We start from the raw sequence: 16,132 nt of genomic DNA, 5'->3' as shown, positions 1-16,132 counted from the left end.
TTTAAAGGTAAAATATATTTCTAAAGATAGTTTAAGCACAATCTACAATGAAGACTCTTAAAATATAGAAAAGGATTTATGAAGAAAGGATACACTGTCAAAACAAAACAAAAGAATCAGACATCCATCTAGAACCTCTCTGTCCAAAAGTAGCCGGAAGTCATCTGTGGCTAAACAATTAAAAGCTGGAGAGCCTGAATTAAGATGTGCTGTAAGTATGTAATACACACAGGATTTTGAAGACTTAGCATGAAAAATAAATAAAATATCTATTAATAATTTAAAAAATATTGATTACATGATATACTGAGCTAAATCAAACATACTGAAATTAATTTCATCTGTGGTTTACTTTTATAATGTGGTTACTAGAAAAATCTAAGTTACATTATCTGGCTCACGTTCTATTTCTACTGAACAGTGCTGATCTTAGAAAGCCTAAGTAAGTTCAGAACGCCAGGAATCCTTATCTCAAAACTAATGACCTCTTAAAGTTGCTTCCTTCAGTTCCATAGATTAATGATTTTATGTATGTATGATATACTAGCACTTTACATACTAACATCCAGTTAAATAGTACCAGGAAAGCTCACATCTTTATGGAATCACATGCAGATCTATACCAAATCTACTGAATGTGACAGGTTAGTTTCAGTCTGCTAAGATATCAAACAAGAATTTGAAATTAACATTTTTTTCAGGTCTTAAAGTCCTGAGTATAAAAAAAACGCCTATGAAAAGACTAACTGTTCTGCAGTCACAATAATAAATAACTACCAGAAGTGGATTTAAAATTAATTGATCAGTGATAATTCAGTGAACTTATCAGTGACAGCTTAAAGTTATGAAAAGTTAGCCAATCAACAGACTCAACCCAAGGAACACACTTCTATGGTTGACATCTCCCTCTTCCTGCCTTGGTAACCAACATAAATCATGCTTAAGACAAATTCATTCCTGTCTCTGTAACTAACTCAACATAAAACAACCTTCCCCCCAAATCCTATAGAAGATCAGCAAATCACTCTGCTCAGTAAGACTGTGCCTAACCGGTACACAACTCTCCCTTACTTAAATAAGACATAAATACAGTTTGGTTTAAAAAATTTTTTTTCCCAGCTTTACTGCCATACAACTGACATGTGACATTGTGTACTTTTGGTTTTTACTTCAGATTTTGAGTGGTGGTTATCAGGCTTTGACAATAAGTTCTTTCCACCTCAATCCCACCTTTTTGTCCCTCAGCTTGCCTGCACATTTTAACATTGCTAATTTAACTTTACTTTTTAGATACTCATTCTCTTAAGATCACTGAACCTCTTTACCTTGTACTATCCCTGACCTGGGTATTTATAGCAGCTACCCCCAGTTTATTTTCTGAGAAGTAACTTTATTTGCACTGTCTCTGTGGGTAATGGGATCAGTCACAAGAATAAAGATTTGTGGCTGCTAATGTAAGATTTCTGAGACTATAAAACTAAAATGTAAAACAACTATGTACAGGAGGAAACGAGTTATCCGACTTAGGTTTTCTCCTGTAGCATTACAGTCGAAAAATAAACTAACTCTCTGGAAACTTCAGTTCATTCTGGATAAATGTTTCAGTTTTCTCCTAGAAACTTCAAATTGCCCAAATAGACAAAAATAAAGCTTATCCCCAAATTAAAACTAAATCCATAACAAGCAACAAGTATGAACAGTAAGTTACCTGCTAATGTTGCTGCTGCAGCCAATCCTGCTGCAGTATACGGGTCAGTCCCTGGAGGAGCAGCACTAATAATATATGGATTTGGCACAAATGCAGCTGGAGCAAGGCCTGCTGAGAATACACCAGCTGTATTTTAAAGGGGGAGAAATAATAAATAAAAAAATATGTATGATTTTCTTCATCAGGTTAAAAAAAAAAACATTTCTTCTGAAATTAGGGTTGGTGGGGGAGGAGAGGGTGTATAATGATTCTAATTCTTATTAACTAAGTGACCTTGGGCATGTAACACAACCTGACTCTGGGGTTCTTTGTTTATGAAACTGGTTTATCACCAGTGATTTTTGTTAGAATTAAATATACATGACTGTATAGTACTAGCATATACACACAATAAATGTTTAGAGCTAGAATTGCTATTGTTCAATAGTGGTTTTTCATTCAATCCTTATTAAGCCATACTGTGAGCTAGGGATTCAACACTGAGAGAGACAGATATGATCTACACCCACAAATCACTCCATCTAGTGAGAAAAACAAACAAGTAAGTTGGCAATCAGAATATAGTGTAAGTGCTATATGAGCACAGAAAGTAGGGGTATCCAAGAAGCTTTTGGTAGGATGGAGTGGGGCTGTAGCGTATAAGATAAAACTGGAGTTATAATGAGAATGAAGACTCATGAAGAGTTTCCTGGGTCATGCTAAGTAGTTTGGACTTTATCCTGAAAATAAAACAATGAACAGTTTTAAGCAGGAGCGTAAACCCACTTCTGAGTCTAATATATGCCAATATAGATTTGGTTAAGGCTAAGAAAGATTTTAAAATATTCATTTGCGGTACTTATTAAAGAAAGAAGAAAACCGCTGGTATTGAGCAGGAATCAGTATGTAGACCTTTTATCATAAGGTACTAAAAAATTACTTTGAAAATGTACTGCGAGAGTTTCCTCTTCTGGAAACTAACTGTGACAAGTACAAGGTAGGGAAATAATTAAAGAGAATGTGTTTAAAGTTAAAGGAGCTCAAAAAGGTTCAAGTTAAAAGATGATGGTGGGGAGATATGGGCATAAAGCAGGTGGACATAAAACAATTTTTTAAGAAGTATTCAAAAGGTACATTTATCTTAAAATCTAGGTCTTAAAATCAAGATTCAGAAACCTAATTTTAACTATATTATAGTGGCTTTCACATTTTGTGACTGTAACCCACAATGTAAAATACATTTCCCTAGTGTCCATATACACACACATGCCACAAACAAAAATCTCAAAAAGATATTTATCCTTATGAGGTTCCAATGCACTCTATTTAATTTTTCTCTTCACTGATTTCTAAATTACTTAATTTTAAGAAATATTGGCCACAAGCTACAATACTGATTTCAAGCCCAGGCATAGCATGGCCATTTGAAAAATCTGCTTTTAGTAAAAAAAAAATAAGAATTAAACAGAGTGTTCAACAAAATCCTTGCACTATTTAAAAAATCATTTGCTCCAAGTTGCATTCTTAGCTATGTCCTAGGTCGAAGGTTTCAAGATTTACTTCTGGTTCCTCTACTGTGATTATCTTTATGACAAGAATAAAGATGTATTGATATCCATGTTCTACTCCTATAACTACAAATTGAAAAGTCAGGGCCTAATTTTATATTCTATATTTTTATGATTAAAAAAGATTGCTTTTAAAAAATGAGATACTATTTAAGTATATAACGTGGAAAGCCAAAGTCCTCATGTAACCTTTACTGGCAGGTGGTTTATAGCCTTCTAAAACTTTTTTTTTTCAATTTTAGACATGATTTTAACATAGCTCTCTCCATATTTATATTACAAAGCAGATAAAAAGCAGGAAGGTTTCAAATATTTGAAAAACAAGGAATTAGTGTGACCTAACGGATATATATTGAAACTTCTGCCAAAAAAAATGAAGAAAACTTAGTTTAAGCTCACATGATTCACTTAGAAATATTTGCAACAGATTAGACATCAAACCGTATGCTTGTTTGTGTACATATAAATATGTATATGTTTGCATGTATATATACATGTTTTTGAATCTGTGTTTACATATGCACATATGTATAAATGTATACCCTTCTAAATTTTTGTATTTATAAACACACACTCATACATTTTATATTACAGGGTATAACGGTACTTTAATATGCTTTTTTCACTTGCCAATTAACCACAGATCCCTTTCTATGTCAAGAGATACCTATCTAATTCATTTTGGGGGGGTGGGGGGTGGGGGTGAGGCGGGGGTGCTGCGTGGCTTGTCGATCTTAGTTCCCCAACCAGGGATGGAACCCTAGCCCTTGGCAGTGAAAGCACGAGTCCTAACCACTAGACCGCCAGGGAATGCCCTAGTTCATTTTTTTTAATAGCTTCATAGTTTTGTATCCCACTACATAGAAGAAACATGATTTAACCAGTCTACTACAGATATATATTTAGATGAGTCACAATTTTTGCTATAAATAGTGCTATTATTCTTTAAGTATAATACAGCATCATCATATCCTCATGAAAATTCACGTAAATGGACAAATATATATAATTTCTTGATCCACATTTCCAGACTACCCTCCAGGAAAGTGGTACCAATTTATATTACTACCATAAGTATATGAGAATACCACTTACACTCCCGCTGAAATAGGATATTATCAAACTTTTTAAAAGTTGTCAACATCAGAAGTAAAATAAAGCATTCAAATTTTTTGGTTTTAATCTATAGTTCTTCGGCTATCAAAGAGAAAAAACATATCAAATCTTTTATACCTTTATTTTTTCTCATTAAAATTTTTAATTCATCAGGAATATGACCCGATTATCTCCAACTTATTCTCCAAAGATATTCTTTTATAATTAGTTTGCAATGTCAAGGTTAAAATTACCCCACCACTGCACCCCAAACATACACACACCCATTTCAGAGTGTTCTTGTTTACTGATCGACTTGTATATTTCTAGGCCAGTGCCACACCGTTTTAATCACTGTGGATAATAATTGTTTTGAAATATGGTTGAGTACGTCCACCTCTCATTTTAGTGTTCTATTAATTTTCCGGTTTCACTTTTCTGAGATAAACATCAAAAGCAAACTTTCAAGTTCAAAACAAAAAAAAAATCCTGTTGGGATTCCAATCAATATATTAAATTCACAACTTAATTTAAGGAGAATTGACCTCTTTACAGTAATGAGTTTCCCCCAAAGGGCATGTGTCCCCATTTATTTAAGCCTTCAGAAAAAGTTTACAGTTTTCTTTACATACACCTTGAACTGATTTAGTTACTCCCTACTCCACCCTACATCCTGATTACTACGTGCTATATTTCAGTGTTCATAAGTTTTATCTTCTGGTTCATTTCCTCCTAGGTGATAGCTAGTTAATTATGAAACCCACCTATGTCTTTTTTTTTTTTTTACAAGGTTCTGAAATGGTCTGTTTTCACATCATTTTGTTGTTTCAAGACCTCCGATCTTTGATGACTTAAGTCCTTGATCTCTTAATATTCTAAATAAACATTTTAAAGTTCTTTTCAGAACTTTAAAGTTCTCTTATTTCTACATCTTGGGTGTAAATTCTACTGTATGTTATATGACTGCCTTCTGACTGCTCTTTCTTGTTTGCACTGTAATTTCTGTTTTAGATACTATCTTATATGAGATTCTCTTACACTTACTCATCCCAATTGCTAACTACACACCATAAGGTGAAGTCTCCAAACCAAGTCTTTATTAGTGACTTGGGGGTCTAACCCTCCAACCCCAATCCTGGCACTGTGCAGGCCTTCTGCTTATTTATCCCTCTTGCAGCCCGCTACAGGCCTCACAGATTTATTTCCAGTTTACTCCTATGGATCACCTCTCCATTTCCTATCCTACAGAAATTCCCCAGCCATCAAAACAACCCCACGTTTTCTTTTCTCTCTCTCCCCCTTTTGAGTGTGGCTCTATATTTTAAAACATAAAATGTATTGTATCTATACTTCTTTCTGGCCCAGTCCATGGGCCAAGTTCTAGCCTGCTACCTATTTTTGTATGAATTAGCTAAGAATAAACATTCTAAAATGGGTGAAAATAATAATTTGTAACAAATGAAAATTATACAAAATTCATATAACAGTGCCCATAATAAAGTTTTATAGAACACAGTTGTACTCATTTATGTATTGTCTACGACTGCTTTGTGCTATAACAGCAGGGTTGAGTAGCTGTGACTGAACCCATATGGCTTGCAAAATTTAAATATTTACTATCTGGGACTTTATAGAAAAAGTTTGTCAACCCCATTCTAGAATATGCACTGTCTGTTATGGTAGTTATTACCATATATAGCTACTGAGCATTTAAAATGTGACTAGTCTAAACTGAGATCTGCTCAAAGTGGGAAAATGCATACCTGATTTCAAAGACTTTATATGAAGAAGAGAATTTAACATTTCTTATTAGTATATATTGATTATACTTGAAATATTTTGGATATAATGGATTAAATAAAATATTATTCAAACTAATTTCACTTACTTCTTTTTACTTTTTAAAATATAGCTACTAAATAATTTTAAATTCTGTGTGGCACATATTATATTTCTCTTGGGACAGTGCTGTTCTAAATGAACTATCAGCCATCTAAGAGATGACTGAGCAAACCTGGATAAAAGGACTATGATCAACTCTCTCTCTCTATCTCTCTATTTAACTATGGAACAAAGATGAAAAGATGGGATCAATTTTGCTAAGTTATGCTTTCTTAGAAATTTCCATTTTATTCACGTTTTCAAATTTATTTGCATAGTTTCCCAGATGGCTTCACAAAGTTGTTCTAAGTTGTGCCAAATCTTTAAAGATCACGTAAGAAAGAATGTAAATACTCCAAGGCATTAAAAAAAGGAACATTTCTAAATTATTTTTATGAAGTATATTGATATCAAAACCTAACAAAAAATGCAAAAATGCACACATACAAACTTAAAGACTAACTTCATTATATGTTGAGTTAAAAAAAATCCTAAATAAAACACCAGCAAATTAAAAGAGCTCATTAAAATAATTATATACAATTCTTCCAAATCCTAAGAACACAGGAATGCTTCAATTATTAGAAAATATCATTCATAAAATTAATTAATACTAATTAAGAGCTTTCATAGATACCAATTTAAAGATATAATGAGAGACAGGAAGGCATTTACAATGATAGCAAAAGATAAAATACCAAAGAACAAACTTATTGAGAAATATGCAAACTTACATGAGAAAAACTTTAAAGCAATCATAAACAACACAGAAGCAGACTTGAACAAAATTAAAGATACACTATGTCCTGGATAAGAATACTTAATGTCATAAAGATGTTGATCTTCCTAAGTTTAAGATTTTAACCTGATCTGGAAGTAAATAAAAGGATTCTAAAGTTCATATGAAAAAGCAAATAAGAACCAAAAATTTAAAACTCCCAAAAGGAAGAGCAATAATGGGTATCTTAGCCTGCCACATATAAATCATACCACAAAGCGTCAAGAAATAAAAAGTGTTGTACTGGCCCACGAGTAGACAGGAGTCAGTACGTTTCTAACAATGAGTAAGAAGTACTGAAGGACAGGGATACAGAAGGCTGAAGAAAACTGGAAAAAACAGGTCCAGAGTGCATGCTGCTATTAGAAGTCATCTAGAAATGTGTGGTCATCTTTGATTAAAACCAAAAATAAAATTTTGGACCTGGAAAGACTTCTTGGATTGACGTAGAACAATACACAATTAAGGGAACAGAACCAACTTAGTATATCCCACCCACTGCCCCCAAACATACTGATGTTGAGAGTGTTCACAACTTTTCCAACCAGGAAATAAATCAAGGTCAGCCAAAATCAGGTGTAAAAACGGTTCCACGAACATGATAAAATAACGTAAATCTATACACACACATTTACCAATGTCATATACCTGGTTTTGGTATTGTACTATAATTATGTTAAGATGTAGTCATTTAGGGAAAACTGGGTGGGGAACCTCTCTGTACTCTCCTTGCAACCTCATGTGAATCAGTAATTATTTTAAAATAACAACAACAAAAAAAACCCCAAGACACAAAAACACATACTAATGCCTGAACTCTACCAGTAACACATATGTAATTGTAATAATTCACATCATAGTAAAGACTATAAAGGTCAAAGACTAAATAGCTTAATGAATTAAGGAAGAAAATATTCAAAGAAATTTTCTTGGGATTCCTATTTCCAACCCATTTTAAAAATAAACATTCTGACTTGATATGAACACCCATAACTACACTTGAATTTCCAAGTGTTTGATGCTCTCGACTTCACACTGAGAAAAAAACTTATGTGCTCCGACTTCCCAGGCGGTCCAGTGGTTAGGACTCTGCCTTCCAGTGCCGGGGGTGTGGGTTCAATCCCTGGTTGGGGAGCTAAGATCCCACATGCTTCATGGCCAAAAAAACCCCCAAAACATAAAACAGAAGCAATATTGTAACTAATTCAAGAAATACTTTAAAAATGGTCCACATAAAAAAAAAAATCTTTAAAAACAAACTTATGTGCTGACAGTTTTTATCAAGTTATAGATTTTTATTTCACCAAGGACACAAATAAAAGCCAAACTGTTCTTCCCTAATCTTTACTCTTGCCATGTAATCTACTACTGTTTTATCTCAATGAGATGTTTCAAAAGTAATGAAATAACACCATTCAATAAATACGAAAGGAACATTCTAAACACTTTAACACAAGATTTTCTAACAGTGTAATCAAAATGGTAACTTATAAAGACTCACCTATATGTGGCTGCTGAGCTGTGGCTAATGCATATTGCTGCTGTTGAGCTGCAGTTAACTGCTGAACTGTCAGTGCATTAGTCCTCTGAAAGAGCTATTAAGAAAAAAATATTTAATACAAAGATTAGTCTCAGAGCATTTCATTTTTGTTTAGAAAGCTAAGAATAGAATATTATAAAAACATATTTGAATCACTTTTTCAACTACAAGGACATTTTATTCAATAAAACACTAAACGTTCAAGAATACCCCTATTATTTATGTCAATGTCTCATAGCACTTCAGGCTATACTAGTACATAGTCAAGAGGAACTTCTTTAAAGGAGTGGCATGCTTTACCTGCTGCTGGGAGTTGTAGTCGAAAAGGCCTACGGTAGCTCCTGAAGAGTCCATTGGTACCTGATTACCAGGATAGTCAAACTGTAAGGAATCCAGACCAACTTGTTCCATGGCATCTAGATTCTGAGTTTCAGGATTTGAAAATTCTTCAACAAGTGGTTTATTAGCTGTAGGATTAGGAAGAGGCCCCAATCCTTCTGGGGGATTAGTATTGGGGCCCAGGCGCTCAACTACTTCAGTTGGAGAGGCTTGACGACTTCCAGGAGTACGACTATGTAAACAAAACAGAAATGAGTAAAAGTAACAAGTATGTCAAAAGGTGAAATGGGAAAGTAGGAAAATCATGAAAAAACAAATGGTTGTAAAACACAGAGGGCAAATTAGGCACCCTAGGTCACTAACCATTCCACTTTATCAATTTTTTTCTAGCTTCTAGCTTATCAATTAATCTAGCTTCCTCTTAAGAGCTGACATGGTTTCATTATTTAAGTATCATTAGTGACCATTGTCCCCGATTTGAATAGCATAAAGATATAACTCAATTTTACAGATAAGGAAATTTGCTAATACCAAAATTTAAGCTTAGACTACCCAAAACTTTTGTCTCAAATCAGACAAAGTGAATCGTAGGTATGAACAGCAGACTATCAAGTGACAAATATGGGAAGGCTCAAAACCAAAACCCACCTACCATACTCCCATCCTGTCCACCAGCACATAATTTCTCTAACATCTTGCTTAATATTTCAGAAAAAAAAACTGGCCATAAAGAATCATATGGCCTCCATGACTTAAGGGTGTAAAATATACAATACGACAGAAAAGGGCAGTGAACCAAGACAGAAAGCTGACTCCTGATTCTATCTTTAAGTATTATTTTGAGCAAATCATTTCATCTTCCAGGCCTCAGTTTCCTTGCTGAGACTGAAGAGGTGACCTTGTGGTTCCAAATAACAAGAACAAAAAGACTATTTGTGAAAACCTTCTAAGAGCGCTGCAAAAACCATCTTTATCATACCAAATTGTTTCAGCTTAAATCATGAGAATAGAAATGTATAACATATTAATCAAAAATTAAGTATGCACATCAATGAAAAATATAATCCTACACACACAAAAAGCAACTTTCCCCACTGACTAGCCTTCTTAATTTTCTGAAGAAATTTATTAACATTGGACTAAATTTTAAGCACTGACTCTTCTCTTTTTATCAACATCCTTCACAGTCTAAACTTTATTTTCACTTTATTTCTTGACATAATTCTCATTTACAGTCTCTTTCCTTCTACAGAAATATTTTATATAAGATCCCTTCCCTCACAAGAAACAAGTCTGTTCTGGAACCATCAGTTCATAGTATATTCAAATATACGTACATTAAATAAATGGCAATAACTATTTTACCTGGCTTTCAACGTCAGTTGTTACACCTGTGTAACTGACCCCAACCTTCAGGTGCTTCACACTGGGATAAATTTGCTAACTTGTACAGAACGTTTCACAAAGCAATTGCTTAATTACAAGAATTGTTTTCCGGATATTTAGGCAGACTTACATTTTATTTCAAAATTAACCATTGTCCTTGCAACATCAGAAGAAATTTCAAACTCCTTTCCCCTTTATCCGCACCTAATTTTTCATATGAATAATCCCAAGGCTTGTTTTTCATTCAGAATATAGGGGAAGAAAAAAATAAAACTGAAAGGGTCCTCTTTAAAATCAGCCAATTAAAAAAAAGAAAGAAAGCCTGCTATAGTTCATTCCTTTCAGTTCTACTCCAATAATATATATGTTGATGATGTATCAGTTAATGTACATAATAATGTGTTGCCATAATGACCATATGACCACAGCTATTAGTTTGAAATGGTTTTATATTGTTGAAGACAATATTGTATCTGAAACATTTTATAAGCAATTTTAAACACATACCCCAAACTTAAACAGAATAAAATTAGAATGCTATTGAATGTAAAGTTCATATTAATATGAAGAAGTATAGCCTCTCATACAAAACAACTCTAACAGCAAAAAGTAGAGGATACAATAGAAAAAAGTCATTATGCTATGAGTGGTGCTATTTTCTTGCTATAGTTAATGGTGTATTAACACTTCAATTATAAATGTATACTCTGCAGGTTTATGGTCAACTCAGTCTTAAATGCGTATCCTTGACTAAAACATAGATTAAGTAATAGCAGAAGCGCAAAATCAGAATTAGGTCCTAAAACAAACTGAATAGCATTAATTTCTTGTCAAAAGAGGTTTACTGGTTTTGGATGCTTTTTTGCATTTAGAACAGATAGAAACGGCACTGTTTTTAAGAAGCACTGTTAGTCTGCTTTTGATAATTAAAGGCAATAAATGTAAACATGTACCTACAACTAACTGATATTCCATGGTTCACAAGATCGCAAAGAAACAGCTTATTTTCAGGTATAGGCCCCAAAGCATCTGACTACTGAAGTATAAAGTATAGGAAATCAGTATGAAGAAACAACTCCCTGTATGAAGAAACAACACCCTAATATTTAGATAAATGTGCACTGTCTAATCCAAGTCCAAAGCTTAGAAGAAAAGAAACAATTATTTGTCATAAAGAGACAATAAAAAATCTGGAACTGAACTTAAATTCTGAACTTAAAACTAATTTTGGAAGTCTCTAATATGTTCCCCCCCTTCCTAATTTCAGCAAGATTAAGTATTAGCACAAACTCAGAGTAAAAGGGGGGATAGGAGATACAACACAGGGATAGAAGGAAGAGGAAACTCTACAGAAAGGTGCTCAAGAGCAAACCCAAGAAGAGTTTGCCAAGAAAAATCACAGATTAAACCTAAAATTCACTAAATTTTAGCAGGGAGAAAACAGTTAAAATTTAGACTACCATATTAGCAGAAAGGTAACGGCAGCTTCTAACATTATTCCTTCAATGGAATGCATCTGTTTTAGAGACTTTTAAAGAATTGTTTTCTTAAAAAATGGCACATAATCATTAACTAATATTCCTTACAAAAAATTTTAAATCTTCCTCCAGATTAATACAAGGTACAAAGGGAAATAAAAAAAAACCAAAATTGGAAAAATGTCTATCTACATCAGTCACATCACCTAGTAGCAATAATCCCTAAAGAGATATGCTTTTCTTCTCGAGAAAGTTAAAATCTTACTTAAAATCTTTGCAATCGGCATCCATTCCATTTGGCAAACCTCTGCCATTTATTTTAGAATCATCATCATCTCCTTGTTTAAGATCTCTGTTTTGGTCCTCCTCAAATGGAGAAGCCTTGCCTTTTTGATCTCCTTTCTCAGGTCCATCTGTTTCAGCATCTCTAGTGCCCTGAGGAAAAAGAATCTGTTTGATTCTGAATATTTAATAGAACACAAAAAAAGGCACCATGAGGTGACCTAAAACTATACTATAGTGCATGTAAACAATAAAAACATTGAATCTTATTTTAATTTCATAGTCAACTAATTTACAAAAGGCCAAAAAAATTTAGTACAAACCAGTGATTTATAACAGAAGGGCTAAGGCAACCTTAACTATAGCGGTGCTGGAAAAGCAGTAACACCACAAATGAGATAAAAATTCTACTTAATGCATAGATGATTTTGTTTTTTAATTTTCATATCAAGTACTACCATGAATATGCAATTTTAATCTTACAAATTTTGTTTTTTAATTAATATGGGTTTTTTTGGTAACATGGTTAAGATTAGAAATATTCCCAGTGGTTCTACCACTTCATGTATTTCAAGTGGCCAAGACAAGAAAACAAGAGCACCAATAGCTATGAAGTTTCCTTTAGTTCTAGAAAGGGCCAGAAAAAGAAACTGGCTTAAAGACAACCAAATAACCATCAAGCAATTTAAAAACCTTTCTTTACTCAAAATACTTACAAAAGTTCCCTTCCTAAATCGAGAATCCAATTTATCAGCAGGAGAAGAACTTAATACATATTCTACCATGCTCACACCAAGGCCTCCACTTTCTGATCGCGGAGACAATATTGCATTTACTTCACTGTTTCCATGAAAACCCTGTCCAGATCTTCTCTGTACCATAATAGGCTGGGACATTGAATGGTCTGTTTGGAAGAAAGAACACAATTACAAATTTGTACTTTAAAGCTAACAAAATGTATTTACATGAATTTATATACTAAAGTAAGAAAAATCAGCATATTGTTTTATTTTGAATATTACTGTAATCTTTATAAAAAGATCTTCAGTCTGTTGAGACTCACTGGCCTGGGCACATTTCTTGAGAATACAGATTAAGAAAGCCATTTGCTAAAAAGCAGGTAAAAGCCTATGTGAAGAACAGTCAAACCCAAAGGTCAATGGAGACAGAAACTAATTTGACATCTCCACTGCCTGTAAGCATCTTATTAAAAAGTTCTAAACAATTCAAAACAAAAAACTTTAGAGATAAAACCTGAAATAAAAGTAACTTCTAAACTGGCAGAGGCCCTCCTCAAGCTCAGTTACGTACTGGACAGATTCAGAACACACGGCTGTACTGCTATAAGCACAAATGACTAAGTTTAGAAAAACCAGTAATATCACAAAATTTTCTATTCTTTTTTTTTTTTTCGGTACGCGGGCTTCTCACTGCTGTGGCCTCTCCCGTTGCGGAGCACAGGCTCCGGACGCACAGGCCAAATGGCCATGGCTCCCGGGCCCAGCCGCAGAGGATCCTCCCGGACCGGGGCACGAACCCATGTCTCCTGCATTGGCAGGTGGACTCCCAAGCACTGCGCCACCAGGGAAGCCCAGAATTTTCTATTCTTGGTGTATCACTTAAGATTTTTTAAAAAACACCTTCTAGTCTAAAAGTTTTCCATTTATTTTTTTAAAAAAATTCATCCATATGGTACGAATACATTTTCTACATATTTCTGTGACAAAAAGAAAAAGCAATACTTAAGATCTGAAAGCAAAGAAGATACAAACATAATAAAACATTTGAGGAAGAGTCACATAGATTTGCAGAAAAAATTTTTAAAAAGGAACCAATAAGCCACTATTTATATCTGGCTCATATGTGAACACGTACCATACTAAATATTAGGCATCATCCTTAAAGGGCTGAACTATCATAGAGGTATACTCACTCATCATTTTATTAACTGCAGTAATTTTAAAATGACTGGTACTTTTGTTAAACCATATTAAAACACTTCCATGTCAGTACCTTTATCCATGAGCGATTAGTCATTATATTTTTCATTCAGTCATGCACAGTTTAAATGTTGATTTACTGTCTCTCCTATGCTGGGCACTGTGCTATGTATGGGGAATCCAAGAACAAACAGTCCCTGACTTCAAAAGAGATTATAGGTGTAACAAGAGGCAATCATAAGAGAGTAAAAGCACTTCAATAAAAATAATCCAGGATACTATAGGGAACAGAAAGAAAGGGCATCTATCAATTCTTCCCAGTCTTAGAGTGAATCCCAAAGGAAGTGATATGAAGAGTAGAGAACAAAAAACAGGTGAAAATGGGGGGTGGAAAGAGCATCTCAGTTTGAACATCCTGGTTTCTCTAAGGCCTAAAAGTGCAGAACACAACGTAATTAACAATTACAAGTAACTCAGTTCAGCTGAGAAGGAAATATGTGTATGATAAAATCTCCTGTAGTCATGGAAAGAATCGTAGAATGAAAATTCTTTTAGGACAAGGAATGTGTTATTCGTATTTGTACATGCTTGGCATTCAATAAGTGTTTGTTCAGTAAACAAAATAATCCATTCATTTCTATTTTTCTCATTTCTCCTGGTAAAGACTAATACTTATCTTCAAAATTTTATCTGTACAAGTAAAAAAGTTAAGTTGGAAGAGGGAGTGGTACAAGGAATTAACTAAAATTATAAACTTGATGCTAAAAAGATACATCAGGAATATATAAACAGTTGCTTAAATGTTTTATTGCTGGTACTAGTTGTCCTCCAAATATAACATACCAAAGATATTTCCCTATCATCCATCTTGAAAATATCTCTCATTACCATGTTGTGGTCAAGATGTTTTGCTTTGGAATGCTTTAAAAAATTTTGGTTCTGGTAAATAGAGCAATTAACCATTCAACTTTCAAAATAAACCAAACACGCCTATCAACCAAGTTTTCAAGCACATTATTTTAGCAAAGAAAGTGCCTTTTGTGGGAAAATGTAGCCTAGCCCTTATGAGTGCAATCTATATAGGTTAATACAAATCCAGAAAAAAAAATTCCTTGAGGATGGGGATCATACATCTCATTTATCTTTGTATTCTCCAAACCTCGCATATTATATTACATATTGTTTGAAACCAAAGAAAATTCCCAGTATTTTAGTCTAATTTAGTAGTTAGCAAAGTTTTCAATCTTTTTCAGTTTTGACTATAAAACAGTATTAATCACTAAAATTTTCCAGCTTTTCCTAACTTAAAAAAAATTATTTTACCCTTAAAAACAAAATTTAAGACTATATAGGACTTAAAAATCTTTTTAATAATTTGGAGAATAAAAAAGTACCTGGTAATTTACACCCAAAATATAAGGTTAAGTTGATAATTATCATCCAGAAATTTGTTTTTATACTACTTTGATCATTTTCTATAGCTTTAGTAAGCTGCATTAAACTTAGTTACAAAGAGAAAACTTATTTGTAAAATACATGTTCAAAGTTCCATGTGTACATCTCAAATTTTACTAGTCAGAAACATTTAAAAATATAATCAGTACTATTTTAAGAATATAACTATGCTCTTTAATTTACCAATAAATACTGTCACCCCTTGTGAGTTATACTCCTTACACCCCAGTTCCTTTTCCCTTAAGAGTTTCTTGGACCTATGTCTCTCTTCACTACTTACGGATATCAAAAACATTCAAAGTCTGCTCCCTTTCTGGGAATTCTACCTTACTAAGGGGGTTTACTTCCTTTGTGGGTGTGGCTGATGTTTAATAAAGCTTGACTGAGCTGCAATTAAATAAATCAGTCACTGTCCATTAATACAATTCAAGCTTAAAAATTCCTATGGTTAATGTGTCCTCTATTTTAACTGAAATTCAGAATTTTATAATCAGTTTAACCTCAAATAAAATCTTATTGTGACAAACATTCCTAATCAATAAGTGGACTGTTAGATATGAATTACTTTACATAAGAAAATGTGCATTATAAGGATATATGAAATCCTCACAGATATTGCAAAGTTTCTCCAAATACTGTCTGGGGGGGCAGGGTTAAAAGAAAATTCAAGTATGCAACAAATTCAGAACTCTCACACATACAC

At 33.5% G+C, this 16,132-nt stretch overlaps 1 protein-coding gene across 4 annotated transcripts in view; it reads right to left on the bottom strand.

The window, feature by feature from the left end:
- PUM2 (pumilio RNA binding family member 2) overlaps positions 1-16,132 on the bottom strand; it is a 91,981-nt gene that overhangs the window by 46,817 nt on the left and 29,032 nt on the right. For all 4 annotated transcript variants that reach the window (XM_060168624.1, XM_060168626.1, XM_060168627.1 and 1 more), the window contains exons 4-8: positions 12,751-12,938; positions 12,018-12,187; positions 8,850-9,120; positions 8,511-8,604; positions 1,709-1,834 (exon numbers count right to left, since the gene is read on the bottom strand). In XM_060168624.1, the coding sequence (XP_060024607.1) occupies positions 1,709-1,834; positions 8,511-8,604; positions 8,850-9,120; positions 12,018-12,187; positions 12,751-12,938 (849 nt within the window). The remainder of the gene's footprint in view (positions 1-1,708; positions 1,835-8,510; positions 8,605-8,849; positions 9,121-12,017; positions 12,188-12,750; positions 12,939-16,132) is intronic.

Source organism: Lagenorhynchus albirostris, chromosome 13, assembly GCF_949774975.1.
Source record: "Lagenorhynchus albirostris chromosome 13, mLagAlb1.1, whole genome shotgun sequence".
Taxonomy (NCBI): Eukaryota; Metazoa; Chordata; class Mammalia; order Artiodactyla; family Delphinidae; genus Lagenorhynchus; species Lagenorhynchus albirostris.
This window is presented reverse-complemented; position numbering and strand designations above follow the sequence as displayed.